At 41.5% G+C, this 21,525-nt stretch overlaps 2 protein-coding genes across 2 annotated transcripts; one reads left to right on the top strand and one right to left on the bottom strand.

The window, feature by feature from the left end:
* Positions 1 to 3,623: 3,623 nt before the first annotated feature.
* Positions 3,624 to 7,414, bottom strand: LOC118221720 (galactose-binding lectin l-1-like). The gene is made up of 4 exons (XM_035407029.1): positions 7,336 to 7,414; positions 6,705 to 6,787; positions 6,373 to 6,544; positions 3,624 to 3,915 (listed from the first exon to the last, which is right to left on the bottom strand). The coding sequence occupies exons 1-4, from the start codon at positions 7,339 to 7,341 to the stop codon at positions 3,745 to 3,747; spliced, it is 432 nt and encodes a 143-aa protein (XP_035262920.1). The 5' UTR covers positions 7,342 to 7,414; the 3' UTR covers positions 3,624 to 3,744.
* Positions 7,415 to 13,656: 6,242 nt separating this feature from the next.
* On the top strand, positions 13,657 to 15,075 carry LOC118221724 (galactose-binding lectin l-1-like). The gene is made up of 3 exons (XM_035407035.1): positions 13,657 to 13,734; positions 13,895 to 14,066; positions 14,713 to 15,075. Exons 1-3 carry the CDS (start codon positions 13,658 to 13,660, stop codon positions 14,881 to 14,883), a joined length of 420 nt encoding a protein of 139 aa, XP_035262926.1. The 5' UTR covers position 13,657; the 3' UTR covers positions 14,884 to 15,075.
* Positions 15,076 to 21,525: the final 6,450 nt, after the last annotated feature.

Here is a 21,525-nt window from a genome sequence, read left to right as displayed (position 1 = left end):
TTCATTTTTATTTTTTGACTGCCTAGAATGACAATCAGTTTTGCTTCTTTGCTTTTGCTTTGTTCTCCCAGTTCCAAGAGCACCCATCTTACTACATTTTAACAAGGGCACCCAGTTTTCTTTATTTTTTTATTTTGTTTTAAATCAACATAATACATTTTGTTCAATGTTATGAACTGAAATGGGGAGCTACGCAATATCTTATTTCTCTGAAAAGCAGGGAGTTTTGGAGAATTTAAAAATGGCTCAGGGGACGGTTGTTTGGAACATGCTGATGACATCAGAGGGAAATGATTGGTTAATTGGGATGTTGTTTCAGGAACAACAAAAGTGATGATGATCTAGGAGCATATCCTATATGGCTAAATAATGTTTTGGACTTACTGTATGCCCTTACTCACGAAAATGCATGAAACACATTAGTATTACCTAGCTGGCATTTTCAGGTGTCTGCTTCTGGAACGCATGTACCTAACTTTAATGTTTTACAGTGGGTTTATGTTTGGTGAAACTGAGAAGTGAAACATAACAAATATGTGTTAAAGTTAGTCAGTGAGTTCTGTCTTATGTGGATTCAATTTTTGGCTGGACCGCAACAAACGCAAATGTCTGTGACTGAGTGATGAAGTAACACCATTGGTCGGCCGAGTTATGAAGTTACACCATTGGTCGGCCGGATGGCGTGTCTTAGGTCCAGGGATATATTAGGTTTTCACCTGGTCTTGTTTTTTTTTTTTTGATGATTGGAAATTCCATTACATTTGATCCATGAAAGTAAAATACTTTTGTAAATGGGAAAGTGTGTGGTTGATTACTTGTGGATAGTAATGTGGTGGGTCGGGGTTTTATATGGTATCTTTGTGCAACATGGTAATGAATGTGGGTTTACAGACATAGTGTGTTTGGGTGGGATATTTTCCTCACCTGTGCTATACTCAATGTACTGTGTGGTGCAGTGTTATATAAAGTAAGGTTTAAACACCTGGTGCACTATACAATCTAATACTTGTTTTAGGATGATGTTTTGAATTCCATTTTTAATTCAAGTTGGTAATAATTTAATAAAGTTGAATAATATTTCATAAAAGGCTGCATGCATAAAAATACAAAGTTTTAATTTAACCTCCCATTATAAAAACTAAGGAAATGAATCGCAAACAAAATAAAATAAACAATTTATCTGAGTGAAATGTTTGTGCTTGCCAAAAGCCTCAAAAGACAGGCAATGAATTGATCAACCCTAACACTAACACCAGCCTGTTTAGCATAAAGATGTATTAGCAGAAAGCTAACTTCTACAGCTGTGTTTCAACTGTACTTCAAACAACATGTACTTACTACTGGTCAGACTTCTTAAGATTCAAAATTTTTCTCAAAGTTATTTGCTCAGTATTAAGATGGCAGAATATTAATTGGATAAATTCAGCAGATAAAATATAAATATATAGATTACATTATAATATTCATTCCTCACAAAAGAGATTTGTTGTTGACTCTACAGTATCACTGAGTGACTATTTGCACAGTGGACTTTAATCTGCCAATTACATTTTGACAGATATTACTAATTATGCATCTACATACTTCTACATACTACGTACTTCTTAGCAGACACTTTTTTATATTTTTAACCATATGTAGTCCCATGAGCCAATTCACAATCTTTATGCTGTAAGTGCAGTGCTGTACCAACTAAACCATAGGACTACTTGTTTGATATTTATGATGTAATGTAGTAACTATATGACCTGAAGTACTGAGTTGAAAATTAGATTTATATCCTTAAGAGATCATATCAATATACTCAACACTCGACACTCTGTAATATACCATCAAATACAGGAGCTATCAGTTAATCACACCAGTTTAATAATTGGATGCTAGGTACCAACACAGTTGAAAGAGTGATACAAGATATGTGGTCTCAAATAGCACACATGGCCATTTTGGAAGTGAAGCATGCTTTATGAAAGTGAGAAGTCTGGTTGGCTTTAATATCCATAAATGACAAAGTTCTGTACAGAGCATTACTCTTAAGAGTGTGATTCTTAAGATGATCTTAAAGCAATCTTCCCAGTGTTGAATACATGCTGTTTGAGGTATAGCATATGCGGGGCTGTAGCAGTTGTAAAAGATCTGTGCTGATACACCTTCATGGAGAGCAGGCTGATATTAGCATCAGGGCTGATCAGTTTATTTTCCTGACTTTTAACATTGTTGGCAAACAAAACCGTTTCACCTAAAACATACCTTTGTGATTGATCATCATATAAATCAAACCACGCCTTTCCTATGCATGTCTGTGTGGCCACTGGTTATGGAAATGGAGTGGAGTATGGCAAGCCGTTTTAGCTTAAATTCATTTCTAGAGGATATCACAAATTCAATTCTAACTAGTAAGAATGCAAATTCTTGAATTTCTTGAAATTCAGAAATTTAATTGTAACTAGCTAGAATCTGATATCCGAAATTTGATTTTAACTAGTTGAAATGCATATGATTGATATTGGAAATTCAGTTTTAACTAGTTAAAAAGCCAATTCATGATATCAGAAATTTTATTTTAACTAGTGAGATTTAAAACGTTTTTTCTCATTAACTTCAATGGGAGTTGGAATTTGACCTAGATAAATTACCAATTTCTGATATCATTAATTCAGTGTGAACTAGTTAAATTTGGAATTCTTTATAACATGAATTCAATTTAACTAGTTTAAATTAAATGAATGATATCAACAATATGATTTTAACTAGTTTTAATTAGAATGTCCAATTCTAACTAGTTAAAATACAATTCTTGATATCAAGAATTCCTATTTTAACTAGTTGAAATTGAATTCTTGATATCAAAAATGAAAGGTCCCATTTCCTCTCTTAGAGAAAAGTGTGGTGATGAAAAAGGTATAGGATTTTTCAATATAGCTTTTTGTTTTGATTAGTAGTAAGACTTCGGTCCTGCTAATCACTTAGCTGCATTCTTTATTTTACTTTAAATGCCGTTTTGCCTTCCTCGTTACGAGGCACCTTTTCTTTGCTTTTCTTCCGACTGCACTGCAGTCGTACTAAATTTCTAGTCACTCCTTATGCTTTAGATCCTTGTCCCGCTGAGACTATTACATTGTGTTGGGATATTCTCCCTTAGGAGTTGAGTCTTTTCTTTTTGTTACCCCTTCCTCGAGTCTCTTACTGAGACCTAGTGGTTTCCACTTTGGTGGTAACTTAAAAGAAACCCCCTTTTGAATTCACTTGTAGTTGCATGTGGTCGTTAACACTTCCCCACCCTCACACCCATTGAAATGAATGGGGCTTGAATTATAACTAGTTAAAATTAAATTCCTGATAACAAGAATTCCAATTTTAAGTAGTTAAAATGTCATTATTGATATCAAAAACCAGTTGAATAAAAGCTTAAACGGCATGCCATACAGGAGCATTAACAGTACTCCTCTTAACATATAACCTGACCTGAATCTCTTTGGAAAATATCCGGCTGTGTAAATGGAAAATGTGTGAAGTTGAATCTGTTATCCATCCAACCATAAACACCTCAGACCAGGCTATTACATAAGTGTCAAATCCTGATAAAATACGTACAAGTAAACATCCACACACAGGCACCAAGATTTAGTTGCTAGCTATTTATTAACTTCCATGCTGAGTGAGATTGTACAGACAGAAGCACTGGGATCTGCAGGGATCGAAGCAGGGAGCCGAGCAGCCAACCGGGAGTCAGAAGTGGGATGTCTATCTCTTGGTTGGTTTGTCAGATGGTCTCACACTTATGTCTCGGACCCTGGCTTCTCCCCCAAACGAAATGTATTTGTATGCCATGCTACCCAGACGGTTGGGGAACTGCACCATGCTGCCATTTGACAGATAAATGTCAAAAGTGTCAGAGTTGAAGACAATGGTCACCTGGGAGATAGAATGAGAGAACATAGGAAAGTTAAAAAGAGGGATGTGGAAAAAAGGCAGGAGAGGTAAGATACCAAAGAAGAACGTTAACACAGTCCAACTCACAGAGAACACACTAAAACACCACACCTGCAGTTTAAAACAATGAACCCACAACAGATCTATGAATAAGAAAATATTCAAATCTTAACAGTGCAGTTTTGTGCTTCATATTTAGGCTACATATTTATCTCCCACCGCCCTACCACCTGTGCTCTTGACCCCATCCCTTCCTCTCTCCTTCAGACTATCACACCTGACATCCTCCCATATGTCACCTCCCTCGTAAACTCCTCCTTGTCTTCTGGATGTTTCCCCTCTTCTTTCAAGCTGGCCCACATCACCCCACTGTTGAAAAAGCCCACTCTGGATCCCTCTGTCATCCAGAACTACCGCCCTGTCTCCCTTCTCCCTTTCCTATCCAAAACAATTGAACGAGCTGCTTCTAATCAACTCTCCTCTTTTCTCTCCCTGAACAACCTCCTAGACCCCTATCAGTCTGGCTTCAGACCTGGCCACTCAACAGAGACCGCACTCCTCTCGGTCAATGAGTCGCTTCACGCCGCACAAGCAGCCTCCCATTCATCTGTCCTGATCCTCCTAGACCTTTCTGCTGCCTTTGACACCGTCAACAACCCCATCCTCCTGTCCTCCCTGGCAGCTATGGGGATCTGTGGCACCGCACTAGACTGGATTGAGTCCTACCTCTCCGGTCGCTCCTTCCAAGTCACCTGGGCTGGTGCAGTATCAGCACCTCGCCCCCTTGCCACAGGAGTTCCCCAGGGCTCTGTCCTTGGTCCCATCCTATTCTCCCTGTACACCCAATCTCTTGGTCCTGTAATCTCTGCCCATGGGTTGTCCTATCATTGTTATGCCGATGACACCCAACTCTTTCTCTCCTTTCCGCCCTCTGACACTCAGGTCTCTGCTCGCATCTCTGCTTGCCTGAGGGACATCCAGAGCTGGATGGATAACCACCATCTTAAGCTGAACCCAGGCAAGACGGAGATGATCTTCATCCCTGCTCCATCCTCTAACCTTCTCGACTTTTTTATTTCCCTAGGGGACACTGTGGTGTCATCATCACCCACTGCCAAAAACCTTGGAGTGGTGATGGACAACAGACTGTCCCTCTCCCAGAACATCACGGCGGTGAGTCGAACGTGCAGGTTCTTCCTGTACAACATCCGGAGAATCCGCCCCTTCCTCATCACCTACGCAACCCAGCTCCTGGTTCAAGCGATGGTCCTGTCCCGCTTGGACTACTGCAACTCGCTACTGGCTGGTCTGCCAGCATCCGCCATCAGACCCCTGCAGCTCATCCAGAATGCTGCAGCGCGTCTGGTCTACAACCTCCCCAGACATTCCCATGTCACCCCCCTGCTCACTGACCTCCACTGGCTGCCTGTTATGGCTCGCATCAAATTTAAGACCTTGGTGCTTGCATACCAGGCAGCTAAGGGGTCAGCACCAGGGTACATTCAGAGGATCATCAGACCCTACACACCAGCCAGACCTCTCCGTTCTGCCACCTCTGGACGCTTGGCACCTCCCCCTCTTCGCGTCTGCACTTCCCGCTCCCGTCTGCTGTCTGTCCTAGCCCCCCGCTGGTGGAATGACCTCCCCGTGATGGTCAGAACAGCAGAGAATCTCACCACTTTCAAACGCAGACTGAAGACTCATCTCTTCAGGCTGCACCTCTCCCCACCCCTCCCTAGCCTATAGTTCAGCTCACTGTACCTAGCTAGGATAATTTGATTATGTTAGTGTATCTGGCAGGATTGTTTTTGTATGATTAGGTGTGATTCCAGTGCTAGTTTGTACTTGGTAGGATTCTTGCTTGCTGAACAAGCTTACTCTACAGGGTTGGAGTCCTGATCGATGTGGTCACTTCTGGCACTACGATCCTTACTTCACTCTAGTGTTTCTTTTGCGCCTCTACATCATGAAACCTATGCACTTGTTGTACGTCGCTCTGGATAAGAGCGTCTGCTAAATGCCTATAATGTAATGTAATGTAATCTTTTGTTGGGAATATTTATTTTCAGAAATTTCTCAAATAAAAAACAACACTGGAGGAAATGAAGAGTTTGGTATTAATTAATGTGGAAAGCCTCATCATTGGAGGTTCTCATAACCAAACACCACTCTGAATGATTTGACTGAAATATTTGTCATGAAGCTCTGCTGTCCTGGTACAGAATTTCAGACCTCTTTTTAAAGGGTCAATATATCTTGCATGCAGAATTGTGAAGGTCAATTATCCATAGGATGGTGCCTAACAATTCTTGGGTGAAATTTCTCATCATTTTGTATGATGCAAGGGCTTTTCATTTAGCCGTTTCAGGCTGATCCATTGAACGCAGGTGCAAAGGAGTGAGGGCCTACAACTCAGTGTGTCCCTGTCCCAGGCCTCACCTCAAAGTCCTTCCCTGCCTCAAAGGGGAATTCTTTGCTTCTCTGCTCTTCTTGCCAGGTTTCATCTTTTTTGGTGTTCAGGACGATGGTGCGGACGTCCCCAGCATAGTTGAAGCGTGGGTTGAAGTGCAGTGCGATGAGGTCACTGGAGTGGCCCACGTTGATCGCGAAACTGTGAGATAAAGGGAGCCGCACAAGGGAAGGTAACCGACCAGAAAGCAGGAAATGATGAGATCTTTTTTTTTTTTTTAAATGGATGGTCATAGATGAAGTCAGTAAGTGGTTTTGTGAATACAGTAAACAGGCCTCATAGCAATAAAGTACTGGCTTACCGAATCACAGAGGATTGGATAACACCTTTGACACACAGTTCCATTCCTGACCTAAAGGTCAGGTTTCTCAACTGCATTGGTAGCTAAAAAAGACAAAAAAGCAGACACACTTATAGTGCAAGCACAAAGATTTCCTTCTGTACATGCAAACCGCTTTCACACTGATGCATGTATTTCTCTTGTGATTATGTGCAGTAAGAAGACGGCCAAATATGTCTGCATTCCGTACAATGACTCTTTTACTTCTCTCAGGCATTTGAAGTGAGAAAGTCGCCATTTTCATAGTTCAATGATAAATTACACAATTTTCTCAGGAGGGAAGCTATGAGCAAGGAATGCCCCCCATGATAAGCAGAGCTGGTGATAGCTGCACACTGAGCTACAAGGGCTCCGTTTGGTGAATGCTTAATTACGAAACAATTAGATAAATAATTAATATCGGTTTCAACTTTCTCTTCGCTTTATCTATTGTGTAAATATCCTCTTTCTTTATGTCACATTAAGTATATTTCAACTGTAAGATGGATTTGGATTCTCTAAATCTGAACAAATTACTCTATGCACATCATTTACAGCATTCTGTAGGCATTCTTTTTTCAGCTTTTTCAAATGAAAAATTCTCTATACTTACACCCATCTTGGCTGTTCAGCTGCGGACTCTTCACTACAGTACAGTTCTGGTTGCAAAGCGAAGTGAAATGTGAGGCAAGATTCACGTATTTATGTGAAACTGAGACTAGCAACGGTTTGCATTTGCAAGCTCTAACCAATCACATCGATGAGAAAATAATAGGCCTAGAGCAATTATGCATATATTATAAGCCGTGATCTTACATTTGAATGACATCTTTGCCAATAGAAGCAATATGCCTGCAGTTGAATCTTCTCAGCTTGATTTGTTTCAGAATTCTATGTAAAGAGAATATGTAAAACATGTTCATTTTATCTGTTCAGGTAACACTTAGTAGCACTTGTTTTCAATTAATGATGTGCACTGTTACTTTGCTCTTAATTTCTTTTTCACAAGTTGAACAGTTGAGACGTTCAGATGTAAGTTCAGTAAGTGTAGTTTAAGTAACTTTTACACTTTACTGTCTTTGTTACATTTACATTTCCTACTTTTTAAACGTCAGTCTCTTTATATTGAATGCTTCACAAATGGTCCCAAACTCAAACTATCAATGTTATGTTTATTACAATTTTACAAAATAACCTTTCCCTGATTCAGCAGTATTTGCAGTTCAATCCATCTTTGTGCCTCCCTTACTCTACTGGAACCAGCCAGCACTTCTAACCCATTGTTGCATTTGAGGGCACACGCAGAACCTACTCAATTCTCAAGATATCTCCCCAACCTCAAATTTATGTCCCGTGTGTGTTACTGTTATTATAAATCATGTTCCATGTGTGTTCTCTTTCCATAAATCATAATTAATTTAGGTGCAGTTAAAATCCATACAATCAAGAAGCGCTAATGTTTTTATTGCAGTGCTAATTGTTTTTCATTTACTTTCTTCATATTTGCTTAATTCCATTAAGTTCCAGTAGTTTTTTAGTTTCGTTTATTCTTTGAATAAACCTGTTATGTTCTGTTAACACTCTGTTATGTTCTGGCACAACACGACCACACTTTTGAAAGAAAGCGCTTATGTTGGAATATGAGTGGCCAGGCTCGATTATGCCATCGAGCTGAAATAGAGATGAATGATTGAGGGTTGTTCTTTTACATTTTTGCCCAATAGCAGACTCTTTCCATTAGCATGCACCCTGCTTGGTGTTAAGCTCTTTCAAAACCCATTTTGCATTTATGTTCTTTTCTCCAGAAGCCTCATCCAGCTCCGTCTCTTGCCTTGTTCAAGCCCATCTCATTATACAACCCAAAGGCCTTGATGCATTGCATCAGCCACACCTTTTCTGAATAGGAATTTGTGCTTTTTTGTTTGCAATTTCTGGTTTAGCAGCTTGGATAATTCCCTATGCAATTCTCTGCATGCTTCAATAGATTCACCATTACCTGTCTCTTATTATTTATCTTATGTTCGACATATGAAACCAGGCCACTCAGCGGGAAATGGGCTCCCTCTCTATATCTCCCTTGATTTTGCCCAACTGGTCTGTTCTTCCTCATCATTTGAGTTTTTTTCTTTTTTTTGTGCCAGCTGGTGAGTTCTTACCTCACTTGCTGATTTTTTTGTGTTCCTGCTGGGAGTTACCTAATTTTTTCAATGGCCTGTTTCTGTCAAGTGTCTCTGTGAAACTTTGACATCAGAAATGTGTAATTGAACTGAATATTTGACAACTGCTTGTAAAATCATGGTCTAGTCCTTTTTTTAGCACAATGGATGCACTGTATCCATTGTGCTAATCTCAATGTAAATAAAGCCCCATCTTCAACAGAACTGTGCTATTAATTTGTATGCAGTAATATAATGGCATAGGTCTCTTTGAATGCTGGAGTGTGCATTTGCAATGGTAATCTCCATTTTTTTACAGTCGGGTAAATGCTGTGCAGTTTTATTCTTCAACAGGACTGTGCCATTAGTTGACTACTGCTTATGAAATAATGGAATTGTCCTTTTGAATATGAGTGTGCGCTACATTTGCTTTGAGATTACCACTGCAAATTCAGTGCTCAGTGCTCTTCAAATGGACGAGGCTGCTTTTTGACTAACAGTTCTACAGTTTTGACTGTGCACGTGCTATCTCAAATGAGCTGATCTTTCTGTGTTGAAGTAGTTCCTGATAAAATTTTCATTCTATTTATATCATACATGGTGCATATAATGGGAACATCCTGCAGTTCTGGCAGGCCACAAGATTCAAGCCGCTTCCAGCTGATGGGGCCATGTCAAAAGTGGGAGGCAGACACAACCAAGCCAATTAACAAACAATTTATTAAAAGAAAAAGGAATACCATAAGGGAACCGAAACTAACAGTGGCATGTGTAGAAACACAAGCCAAACGCAAACCAAAAACCAAAGGGTGTCTCAGGGAGGAGAGCCAACAGCAACTGAGCTCCAAGAAGATAAAGACCACTGGCACACACGGTGTTGCCAGTGTTCCTGATAACTCTGCCACGCCCACCTCCAGTACCTGCCAAGACAGCAAAGACAGCATCCACACAAACCACATAAGCAGACAGGGCAGATAGTCGTCACACAGTACATTCACATAATAATCTACTTAAATAGCCTCCCTCTACTCATTTGGCTGCTCCTCCTGCATGCAAACTTCCTGCACATTGCTTTATAAATCCCCTCCACCACCCCAGCTCCATCCTTATGAGTTAATAATTTGCATTGCTGCTGGATCTGTTCTGTGTGTATCCCTCTAGGGGGGTTTGGCTGCTGGCCTCCCGGCCTTATCCACGCTTGCTGCATGGTTGGTGGGAAGGCTTCCAGAACAGAGCCATACCTCCAAACATAAATATATTGCCTTTATTGTCAATAAAGATCTTACTTTGATGACAGCGGTCCTGACTGAACTGTCCTTTAAATAGCTTCTGGTATCAGACGGCTATTTTCATAACGTGATCACTTATTAAGAATGATTTATAAAATATGTTTAGAAATCAAACAGTCTATAGTAGTGTCATGGCTACGTGACCTAATTGAGGGGCAGTTAAAATCTATATAATGAACAAAAAATAATTTAGCTATTGCAGTGTTGTGTTTGTGTTTGTGTTTTTAGTGAAGATGTTTTTTATGCGAGTTCCTTTGAATTGAAGATGATCTGGTTTTATCAACTGAATAAATCTGCAACACTACTCAGTTCTGTTCTGGCACAAACACCAAGTGGTGATATCTGAATTTTCTGGTTATTTATGCAAAGAATGTTGCAGAGCAAAAAAAATTTATGATATAATTTAACATTTTCATTTTTAATTTCATTTTCATTCAAAAATCCACTGCGACCCCTCATTTATTTATTTTTTTAAAGAAGTTGTTCAGGAACTTCTGCCATTTGTGAAGGAATTGTGGAGGTGTCCTGAAGGAATTGTGCCAAAAAAGTGTCAAATTCCTGTAGGTGAGGACTCATAAATACCTGTAGGATATCAGTCTACAGTCCTGTAGGATTTTATACAATCTTGCATATATCCCTTTTGAATCCTATAGGATCAAAACTTTAGAATTTTGATATTCCTGCAGAACAAGCAGATTGCTGCAGGCTCTATTAAACCACTGCAGGATTCTGGCGTACCGACAGTGAGCACAGACTGTGTCTGATGCATTTCTATAGGACACCTTCTGGGATTTAATTCCATTAGTGTTGTCTGTCCTGAGTGCTGCAGGATTCCTGCAAGAGATCCCACAGGACTATGGGCCCCAAAAGCCCTATAGGATTTTCTACATGAAAACTATTTCATCTAAATCTATTTGATCTGGCCATCATGTTTTTGCTCTTTTGAAATGAAAGCAAGGAACACGAGGTGAACGTGTAGATTGTCAGCTTTAATATGAGTATTTATATCCATATTGGATGCTCTTTGTAGGACTTTAAGGCCTTCGTATCCATAGCCTCCCAGCATTTGCCCGACTGTAAAAAAATGGAGATTACCATTGCAAATGCACACTCCAGCATTCAAAGAGACCTGTGCCATTAATTACTGCATACAAATTAATAGCACAGTTCTGTTGAAGATGGGGCTTTATTTACATTGAGATTAGCACAATGGATACAGTGCATCCATTGTGCTAAAAAAGGACTAGACCATGATTTTACAAGCAGTTGTCAAATATTCAGTTCAATTACACATTTCTGATGTCAAAGTTTCACAGAGACACTTGACAGAAACAGGCCATTGAAAAAATTAGGTAACTCCCAGCAGGAACACAAAAAAATCAGCAAGTGAGGTAAGAACTCACCAGCTGGCACAAAAAAAAAAAGAAAAAAACTCAAATGATGAGGAAGAACAGACCAGTTGGGCAAAATCAAGGGAGATATAGAGAGGGAGCCCATTTCCCGCTGAGTGGCCTGGTTTCATATGTCGAACATAAGATAAATAATAAGAGACAGGTAATGGTGAATCTATTGAAGCATGCAGAGAATTGCATAGGGAATTATCCAAGCTGCTAAACCAGAAATTGCAAACAAAAAAGCACAAATTCCTATTCAAAAAAGGTGCGGCTGATGCAATGCATCAAGGCCTTTGGGTTGTATAATGAGATGGGCTTGAACAAGGCAAGAGACGGCGCTGGATGAGGCTTCTGGAGAAGAGAACAGAAATGCAAAATGGGTTTTGAATGAGCTTAACACCAAGCAGGGTTCATGCTAATGGAAAGAGTCTGCTATTGGGCAAAAATGTAAAAGAACAACCCTCAATCATTCATCTCTATTTTAGCTCGATGGCATATTCTAGCCTGGCCACTCATATTCCAACATAAGCGCTTTCTTTCAAATGTGTGGTCGTGTTGTGCCAGAACATAACAGAGTGTTAACAGAACATAACAGGTTTATTCAAAGAATAAATTAAACAAAAAAACTACTGGAACTTAATGGAATTAAGCAAATATGAAGAAAGTAAATGAAAAACAATTAGCACTGCAATAAAAACACTAGCGCTTCTTGATTGTATGGATTTTAACTGCACCTAAATGAATTATGATTTATGGAAAGAGAACACACATGGAACATGATTTATAATAACAGTAACACACACGGGACATAAATTTGAGGTTGGGGAGATATCTTGAGAATTGAGTAGGTTCTGCGTGTGCCCTCAAATGCAACAATGGGTTAGAAGTGCTGGCTGGTTCCAGTAGAGTAAGGGAGGCACAAAGATGGATTGAACTGCAAATACTGCTGAATCAGTGAAAGGTTATTTTGTAAAATTGTAATAAACATAACATTGATAGTTTGAGTTTGGGACCATTTGTGAAGCATTCAATATAAAGAGACTGACGTTTAAAAAGTAGGAAATGTAAATGTAACAAAGGCAGTAAAGTGTAAAAGTTACTTAAACTACACTTACTGAACTTACATCGGAACGTCTCAACTGTTCAACTTGTGAAACAGAAATTAAGAGCAAAGTAACAGTGCACATCATTAATTGAAAACAAGTGCTACTAAGTGTTACCTGAACAGATAAAATGAACATGTTTTACATATTCTCTTTACATAGAATTCTGAAACAAATCAAGCTGAGAAGATTCAACTGCAGGCATATTGCTTCTATTGGCAAACATGTCATTCAAATGTAAGCTCATGGCTTATAATATATGCATAATTGCTCTAGGCCTATTATTTACTCATCGATGTGATTGGTTAGAGCTTGCAAATGCAAACCGTTGCTTGTCTCAATTGCACATAAATACGTGAATCTTGCCTCACATTTCACTTCACTTTGCAACCAGAACTGTACTGTAGTGAAGAGTCCGCAGCTGAACAGCCAAAATGGGTGTAACTATAGAGAATTTTTCATATGAAAAAGCTGAAAAAGAATGCCTACAGAATGCTGTAAATGATGTGCATAGAGTAATTTGTTCAGATTTAGAGAATCCAAATCCATCTTACAGTTGAAATATACTTAATGTGACATAAAGAAAGAGGATATTTACACAATAGATAAAGCGAAGAGAAAGTTGAAACCGATATTAATTATTTATCTAATTGTTTAGTACTTAAGCATTCACCAAACGGAGCCCTTGTAGCTCAGTGTGCAGCTATCACCAGCTCTGCTTATCATGGGGGGCATTCCTTGCTCATAGCTTCCCTCCTGAGAAAATTGTGTAATTTATCATTGAACTATGAAAATGGCGACTTTCTCACTTCAAATGCCTGAGAGAAGTAAAAGAGTCATTGTACGGAATGCAGACATATTTGGCCGTCTTCTTACTGCACATAATCACAAGAGAAATACATGCATCAGTGTGAAAGCGGTTTGCATGTACAGAAGGAAATCTTTGTGCTTGCACTATAAGTGTGTCTGCTTTTTTGTCTTTTTTAGCTACCAATGCAGTTGAGAAACCTGACCTTTAGGTCAGGAATGGAACTGTGTGTCAAAGGTGTTATCCAATCCTCTGTGATTCGGTAAGCCAGTACTTTATTGCTATGAGGCCTGTTTACTGTATTCACAAAACCACTTACTGACTTCATCTATGACCATCCATTTAAAAAAAAACAAAAGATCTCATCATTTCCTGCTTTCTGGTCGGTTACCTTCCCTTGTGCGGCTCCCTTTATCTCACAGTTTCGCGATCAACGTGGGCCACTCCAGTGACCTCATCGCACTGCACTTCAACCCACGCTTCAACTATGCTGGGGACGTCCGCACCATCGTCCTGAACACCAAAAAAGATGAAACCTGGCAAGAAGAGCAGAGAAGCAAAGAATTCCCCTTTGAGGCAGGGCAGGACTTTGAGGTGAGGCCTGGGACAGGGACACACTGAGTTGTAGGCCCTCACTCCTTTGCACCTGCGTTCAATGGATCAGCCTGAAACGGCTAAATGAAAAGCCTTTGCATCATACAAAATGATGAGAAATTTCACCCAAGAATTGTTAGGCACCATCCTATGGATAATTGACCTTCACAATTCTGCATGCAAGATATATTGACCCTTTAAAAAGAGGTCTGAAATTCTGTACCAGGACAGCAGAGCTTCATGACAAATATTTCAGTCAAATCATTCAGAGTGGTGTTTGGTTATGAGAACCTCCAATGATGAATTGGCACCACTGAATGCTCTCCACAGTAATTAATACCAAACTATTCTACATTTCCTCCAGTGTTATGTTTTTTATTTGAGAAATTTCTGAAAATAAATATTCCCAACAAAAGATAAATATGTAGCCTAAATATGAAGCACAAAACTGCACTGTTAAGATTTGAATATTTTTTTATTCATAGATCTGTTGTGGGTTCATTGTTTTAAACTGCAGGTGTGGTGTTTTAGTGTGTTCTCTGTGAGTTGGACTGTGTTAACGTTCTTCTTTGGTATCTTACCTCTCCTGCCTTTTTTCCACATCCCTCTTTTTAACTTTCTTATGTTCTCTCATTCTATCTCCCAGGTGACCATTGTCTTCAACTCTGACACTTTTGACATTTATCTGTCAAATGGCAGCATGGTGCAGTTCCCCAACCGTCTGGGTAGCATGGCATACAAATACATTTCGTTTGGGGGAGAAGCCAGGGTCCGAGACATAAGTGTGAGACCATCTGACAAACCAACCAAGAAATAGACATCCCACTTCTGACTCCCGGTTGGCTGCTCGGCTCCCTGCTTCGATCCCTGCAGATGTGCTACAACTGCATTTTGTCTGCACCTCCCAAACATCATGCCTTTAATCTTTTGTTTCTCTACAACATTGCGCTTCTGTCTGTACAATCTCACTCAGCATGGAAGTTAATAAATAGCTAGCATCTAAATCTTGGTGCCTGTGTGTGGATGTTTACTTGTACGTATTTTATCAGGATTTGACACTTATGTAATAGCCTGGTCTGAGGTGTTTATGGTTGGATGGATAACAGATTCAACTTCACACATTTTCCATTTACACAGCCGGATATTTTCCAAAGAGATTCAGGTCAGGTTATATGTTAAGAGGAGTACTGTTAATGCTCCTGTATGGCATGCCGTTTAAGCTTTTATTCAACTGGTTTTTGATATCAATAATGACATTTTAACTACTTAAAATTGGAATTCTTGTTATCAGGAATTTAATTTTAACTAGTTATAATTCAAGCCCCATTCATTTCAATGGGTGTGAGGGTGGGGAAGTGTTAACGACCACATGCAACTACAAGTGAATTCAAAAGGGGGTTTCTTTTAAGTTACCACCAAAGTGGAAACCACTAGGTCTCAGTAAGAGACTCGAGGAAGGGGTAACAAAAAGAAAAGACTCAACTCCTAAGGGAGAATATCCCAACACAAAGTAATAGCCTCAGCGGGACAGGGATCTAAAGCATAAGGAGTGAGTAGAAATTTAGTACGACTGCAGTGCAGTCAGAAGAAAAGCAAAGAAAAGGTGCCTCGTAACGAGGAAGGCAAAACGGCATTTAAAGTAAAATAAAGAATGCAGCTAAGTGATTAGCAGGACCGAAGTCTTACTACTAATCAAAACAAAAAGCTATATTGAAAAATCCTATACCTTTTTCATCACCACACTTTTCTCTAAGAGAGGAAATGGGACCTTTCATTTTTGATATCAAGAATTCAATTTCAACTAGTTAAAATAGGAATTCTTGATATCAAGAATTGTATTTTAACTAGTTAAAATTGGACATTCTAATTAAAACTAGTTAAAAGCATATTGTTGATATCATTAATTTAATTTAAACTAGTTAAAATTGAATTCATGATATAAAGAAATCCAAATATAACTAGTTCAAATTGAATTCATGATATCAGAAATTGGTAATTTATCTAGTTGAAGTTATATTGTTGATATCAGAAATTGGCATTTTAACTAGGTCAAATTCCAACTCCCATTGAAGTTAATGAGAAAAAACGTTTTAAATCTCACTAGTTAAAATAGAATTTCTGATATCATGAATTGGCTTTTTAACTAGTGAAAATTGAATTTCCAATATCAATCATATGCATTTCAACTAGTTAAAATCTAATTTCGGATATCAGAACTACACATTCTAGCTAGTTACAATTAAATTTCTGATATCAAGAATTTGCATTCTAACTAGTTAGAATTGAATTTGTGATATCCTCTAGAAATGAATTTAAGCTAAAACGGCTTGTCATACTCCACTCCATTTTCATAACTAGTGGCCACACAGACATGCATAGGAAAGGCGTGGTTTGATTTATATGATGATCAATCACAAAGGTATGTTTTAAGTGAAACGGTTTTGTTTGCCAAAAATGTTAAAAGTCAGGAAAATAAACTGACCAGCCCTGATGCTAATATCAGCCTGCTCTCCATGAAGGTGTATCAGCACAGATCTTTTACAACTGCTACAGCTCCACATATGCTGTACCTCAAACAGCATGTATTCAACACTGGGAAGATTTCTTTAAGATCATCTTAAGAATCACACTCTTAAGAGTAATGCTCTGTACAGAATTTTGTCATTTATGGATATTAAAGCCAACCAGACTTCTCACTTTCATAAAGCATGCTTCACTTCCAAAATGGCCATGTGTGCTATTTGAGACCACATATTTTGTATCACTCTTTCAACTGTGTTGGTACCTAGCATCCAATTATTAAACTGGTGTGATTAACTGATAGCTCCTGTATTTGATGGTATATTACAGAGTGTCGAGTGTTGAGTATATTGCTATGATCTCTTAAGGATATAAATCTAATTTTCAACTCAGTACTTCAGGTCATATAGTTACTACATTACATCATAAATATCAAACAAGTAGTCCTATGGTTTAGTTGGTACAGCACTTACAGCATAAATATTGTGAATTGGCTCATTGGACTACATATGGTTAAAAATATAAAAAAGTGTCTGCTAAGAAGTACGTAGTATGCAGAAGTATGTAGATGCATAATTACTAGTATCTGTCAAAATGTAATTGGCAGATCAAAGTTCACTGTGCAAATAGTCACTCAGTGATACTGTAGAGACAACAACAAATCTCTTTTGTGAGGAATGAATATTATAATGTAATCTATATATTTATATTTTATCTGCTGAATTTATCCAAATAATATTCTGCCATCTTAATACTGTGCAAATAACTGGATATAAATAAGACCAAATTTTGGTTATGTGCAAGCGAAATATTAACAGTTAACATTTTTTGGTTCTCTGGACGATGAGGGGTCATTCGAATGGCATCATGACCATCTGGGAATGTTACCTGTAACTATATTAACATCAGTATTTATTCTTCACAGTGGAAACATTAATATGATAGTCACTACTCTGAAGAATATGAATTAGGCTCTTTGAGGAAAAGTTTGAATCTTAAGAAGTCTGACCAGTAGTAAGTACATGTTGTTTGAAGTACAGTAGACATACACACAGCTGTAGAAGTTAGCTTTCTGCTAATACATCTTTATGCTAAACAGGCTGGTGTTAGTGTTAGGGTTGATCAATTCATTTCCTGTCTTTTGAGGCTTTTGGCAAGCACAAACATTTCACTCAGATAAATTGTTTATTTTATTTTGTTTGCGATTAATTTCCTTAATTTTTATAATGGGAGGTTAAATTAAAACTTTGTATTTTTATGCATGCAGCCTTATGAAATATTATTCAACTTTATTAAATTACCAACTTGAATTAAAAATGGAATTCAAAACATCATCCTAAAACAAGTATTAGATTGTATAGTGCATCAGGTGTTTAAACCTTACTTTATATAACACTGCACCACACAGTACATTGAGTATAGCACAGGTGAGGAAAATATCCCACCCAAACACACTATGTCTGTAAACCCACATTCAATACCATGTTGCACAAAGTTACCATATAACACACCCGACCCACCACATTACTATCCACAAGTAATCAACCACACATTTTCCCATTTACAAAAGTATTTTACTTTCATGGATCAAATGTAATGGAATTTCCAATCATCAAAAAAAAAAAAAAACAAGACCAGGTGAAAACCTAATATATCCCTGGACCTAAGACACGCCATCCAGCCGACCAATGGTGTAACTTCATAACTCGGCCGACCAATGGTGTAACTTCATAAATCGGCCGACCAATGGTGTTACTTCAGTCACAGACATTTGAGTTTGTTGCGGTCCAGCCAAAAATTGAATCCACATAAGACAGAACTCACTGACTAACTTTAACACATATTTGTTATGTTTCACTTCTCAGTTTCACCAAACATATACCCACTGTAAAACATTAAAGTTAGGTACATGCGTTCCAGAAGCAGACACCTGAAAATGCCAGCTAGGTAATACTAATGTGTTTCATGCATTTTCGTGAGTAAGGGCATACAGTAAGTGCAAAACATGGCCCTTGAATATAGTGGCCTGCCAGAACTGCACAATGTTCCCATTATATGCACCATGTATGATATAAATAGAATGAAAATTTTATCAGGAACTACTTCAACACAGAAAGATCTCATTTGCAATAGCACGTGCACAGCCTCGTCCATTTGAAGAGCACTGAGCACTGAATTTGCAGTCCAAACAGGACCGAAGCGGGCAGAATACATACATTCAAAAGAGTGGAAACAAACACAAGGAAACCAGAACATAGACAGGAACGCATGGAGCAGGAACTTGAGGAGGGGAGCACAGAACAACCAGACATTACCACAAGAATCCAGCACCTGAGTCAAGGAAGAGGGCAACTTAAATAGAACACACTGACGAGACACAGGAGGGCACCATGAACAATCAGGCCACGGAAGGGGAAGGGAAAACGAGACAGCCAGAAAACAATGATTGGACAATTGGAAACAATCATACAATTAACACAGGGGGATCAGGACACAAAACAGAAGTGCCGCCATCTGGCGGCCCAACAGGGAAAATGCAGACAGGAACGCAGGACCATGACAGTACCCCCCCCCCAAGGGACGGCTCCTGGACGTCCCAGGAGGCTGACCCGGAGAGGGAGTGAACAGAGGGTGGGGGCTGGAGGCAGGACTCAGGACTGGACTTGACAAGAACAGGGACAGAACACAGGAACAGGACTCTGGACCGGACTCTGACAGGGGAACAGGACTCAGACAGGAACAGGGACTGGACACAGAGCAGGAACAGGACTGGGGCAGGAACAATACTGGACAGGACAGGGACTCAGGGCTGGACTAGACTGGACAGGGACTCAAGGCTGTACTAGACAGGACAGGGGCTCAGGGCTGGACTAGACAGGACAGGGACTCAGGGCTGTACTAGACAGGACAGGGGCTCAGGGCTGGACTAGACAGGACAGGGACGGACTGGGCTGGACTAGACAGGACAGGGACGGATTGGGCTGGACAGGGATTCAGGGCTGGACAGGGACTCAGACTGGGGCGAGGCAGACGCACAGGACTGGACTGGGGCGAGGGAGACGCACAGGACTGGACTGGGGCGAGGCAGACGCACAGGACTGGACTGGGGTGTGACTAGACAGAAACAACGCGACAAACACCGGACTAGTACATGACGAGACGAGACAGAACACTGGACTGGGTAAAGACTCAAGACTGAACACCGGACTGGACCTATGACAGGAAGGGACAAGACTCAAGACAAGAACAGACAACACCAAGACCCTACATAATAGATACCCACACAACACAGGACTGGGTACAAGATAAACACGGAGCGGACTCGACACTACATGGAACGGGAACTCGACTGACAAAACGGACTGACAGACACAGGAGACTTACAAGGACAAACAAAGGGACAAGCAGGCGGGGAGGCTCACGGCTAGACTAACCGACACACAAAGGGTCAGACAGACAGGGAAGGAGAGGGGGGAACCCAACAACTGGCACATGGACTGACAAATAGGCAGACAAGACAAGAGACATGCAGATTGACACACAGACAGACAGGCAGGGAGAACACATTGGGCAGACAAACAGGCTAACAAACATGCGGGTAAACAGGCAGACAAACAGGCGGGCAGACAAATAGACACGGGGGCCGGGGAACACACAGACACACGGTTGGGAACACTGGGTGGCGTGAATACATTAGGTGGAGTGCGGACTCTAGGGGGAGGACGGACACTGGGGGGAAGGCGAACACTAGGGGGAGCAACGACACCGGGGGAAGGACGGCCACTAGGGGGAGCGACGACACCAAGGGATGAGGGAACACCAAGGGACGAGGGAACAGGGGGCGCAGGGGCACAAGGCAGGGCAGGAGCGCTAGGCAGCTTCGGAGGCTTCTCCAGGGCGCGGGGCGAAGTAGGAGGCAGCTCCTGGGCGCGGGGCGAAGCAGGAGGCAGCTCCTGGGCGCGGGGCAAAGCAGGAGGCAGCTCCTGGGCGCGGGGCAAAGCAGGAGGCAGCTCCTGCGGAGAGGGCGGGCAGAGCCGGCAACGGAGGCCCCTCCAGGACTTGGGGCAGCGCAGGCCGTGAAGGCCCCTCCTGGGCTTGGGGCGGCGCAGGCCGTGAAGGCCCCTCCTGGGCTTGGGGCGGCGCAGGCCGTGAAGGCCCCTCCTGGGCTTGGGGCGGCGCAGGCCGTGAAGGCCCCTCCGGGACGTGGGGCGGCGCAGGCCGTGAAGGCCCCTCCGGGGCTTGGGGCGGAGCAGGCCGAGCAGGCCGAGCAGGCCCCTCCGGGGCTTGGGGCGGAGCAGGCTGTGAAGGCCCCTCCGGGACTGCAGACGGAGCAGGCGGCCGTGGCCCCTGCGGAACAGACGGAGCAGGCGGCCGTGGCTCCTGCGGAACAGACAGAGCAGGCGGCCGTGGCCCCTGCGGAACAGATAGAGCAGGCGGATTCTCTGGGGCGCGGGGCAGAGCTGGCCACTCCTGGGGAACGGCTGACCGAGCAGACAGCTCCTGCGGAACGGCAGGCCGAGCAGGCAGCTCCTGCGGAACGGCGGGCCGAGCAGGCAGCTCCTGCGGAACGGCGGGACGAGCAGGCAGCTCCTGCGGAACGGCGGGACGAGCAGGCAGCTCCTGCGGAACGGCGGGCCGAGCAGGCAGCGGAGACCCCTGCGGGAGACAGGGCTGGGCGTACGTCTGGGCCAGTGGGGGCATCTCTGTGCGCCCCTGGAGGTAAGCCTCCCACTGGAGGGCTGCGGTCATCAGGGCTCTTAGGTCAGATGACCCGATAAGCCCGGAGTAGTCCAGGCCACCATGGAGAGAGTCCTTAACACTGTCCAGAAATAACTGGCACAGAACAGCCTGGGCCAAATCGCTCTGCGCAGCCAACGAGCAAAACTCGGTCGCGTATTCTATGAACGACCGCGACCCCTGGCGTATGCTCGTCAGCTGG

The sequence above is a fragment of the Anguilla anguilla genome, chromosome 2, assembly GCF_013347855.1.
Source record: "Anguilla anguilla isolate fAngAng1 chromosome 2, fAngAng1.pri, whole genome shotgun sequence".
Classification (NCBI taxonomy): Eukaryota; Metazoa; Chordata; class Actinopteri; order Anguilliformes; family Anguillidae; genus Anguilla; species Anguilla anguilla.
The sequence above is the reverse complement of the archived record's forward strand: the minus strand, read 5'-3'. Positions and strand labels throughout refer to the sequence as shown.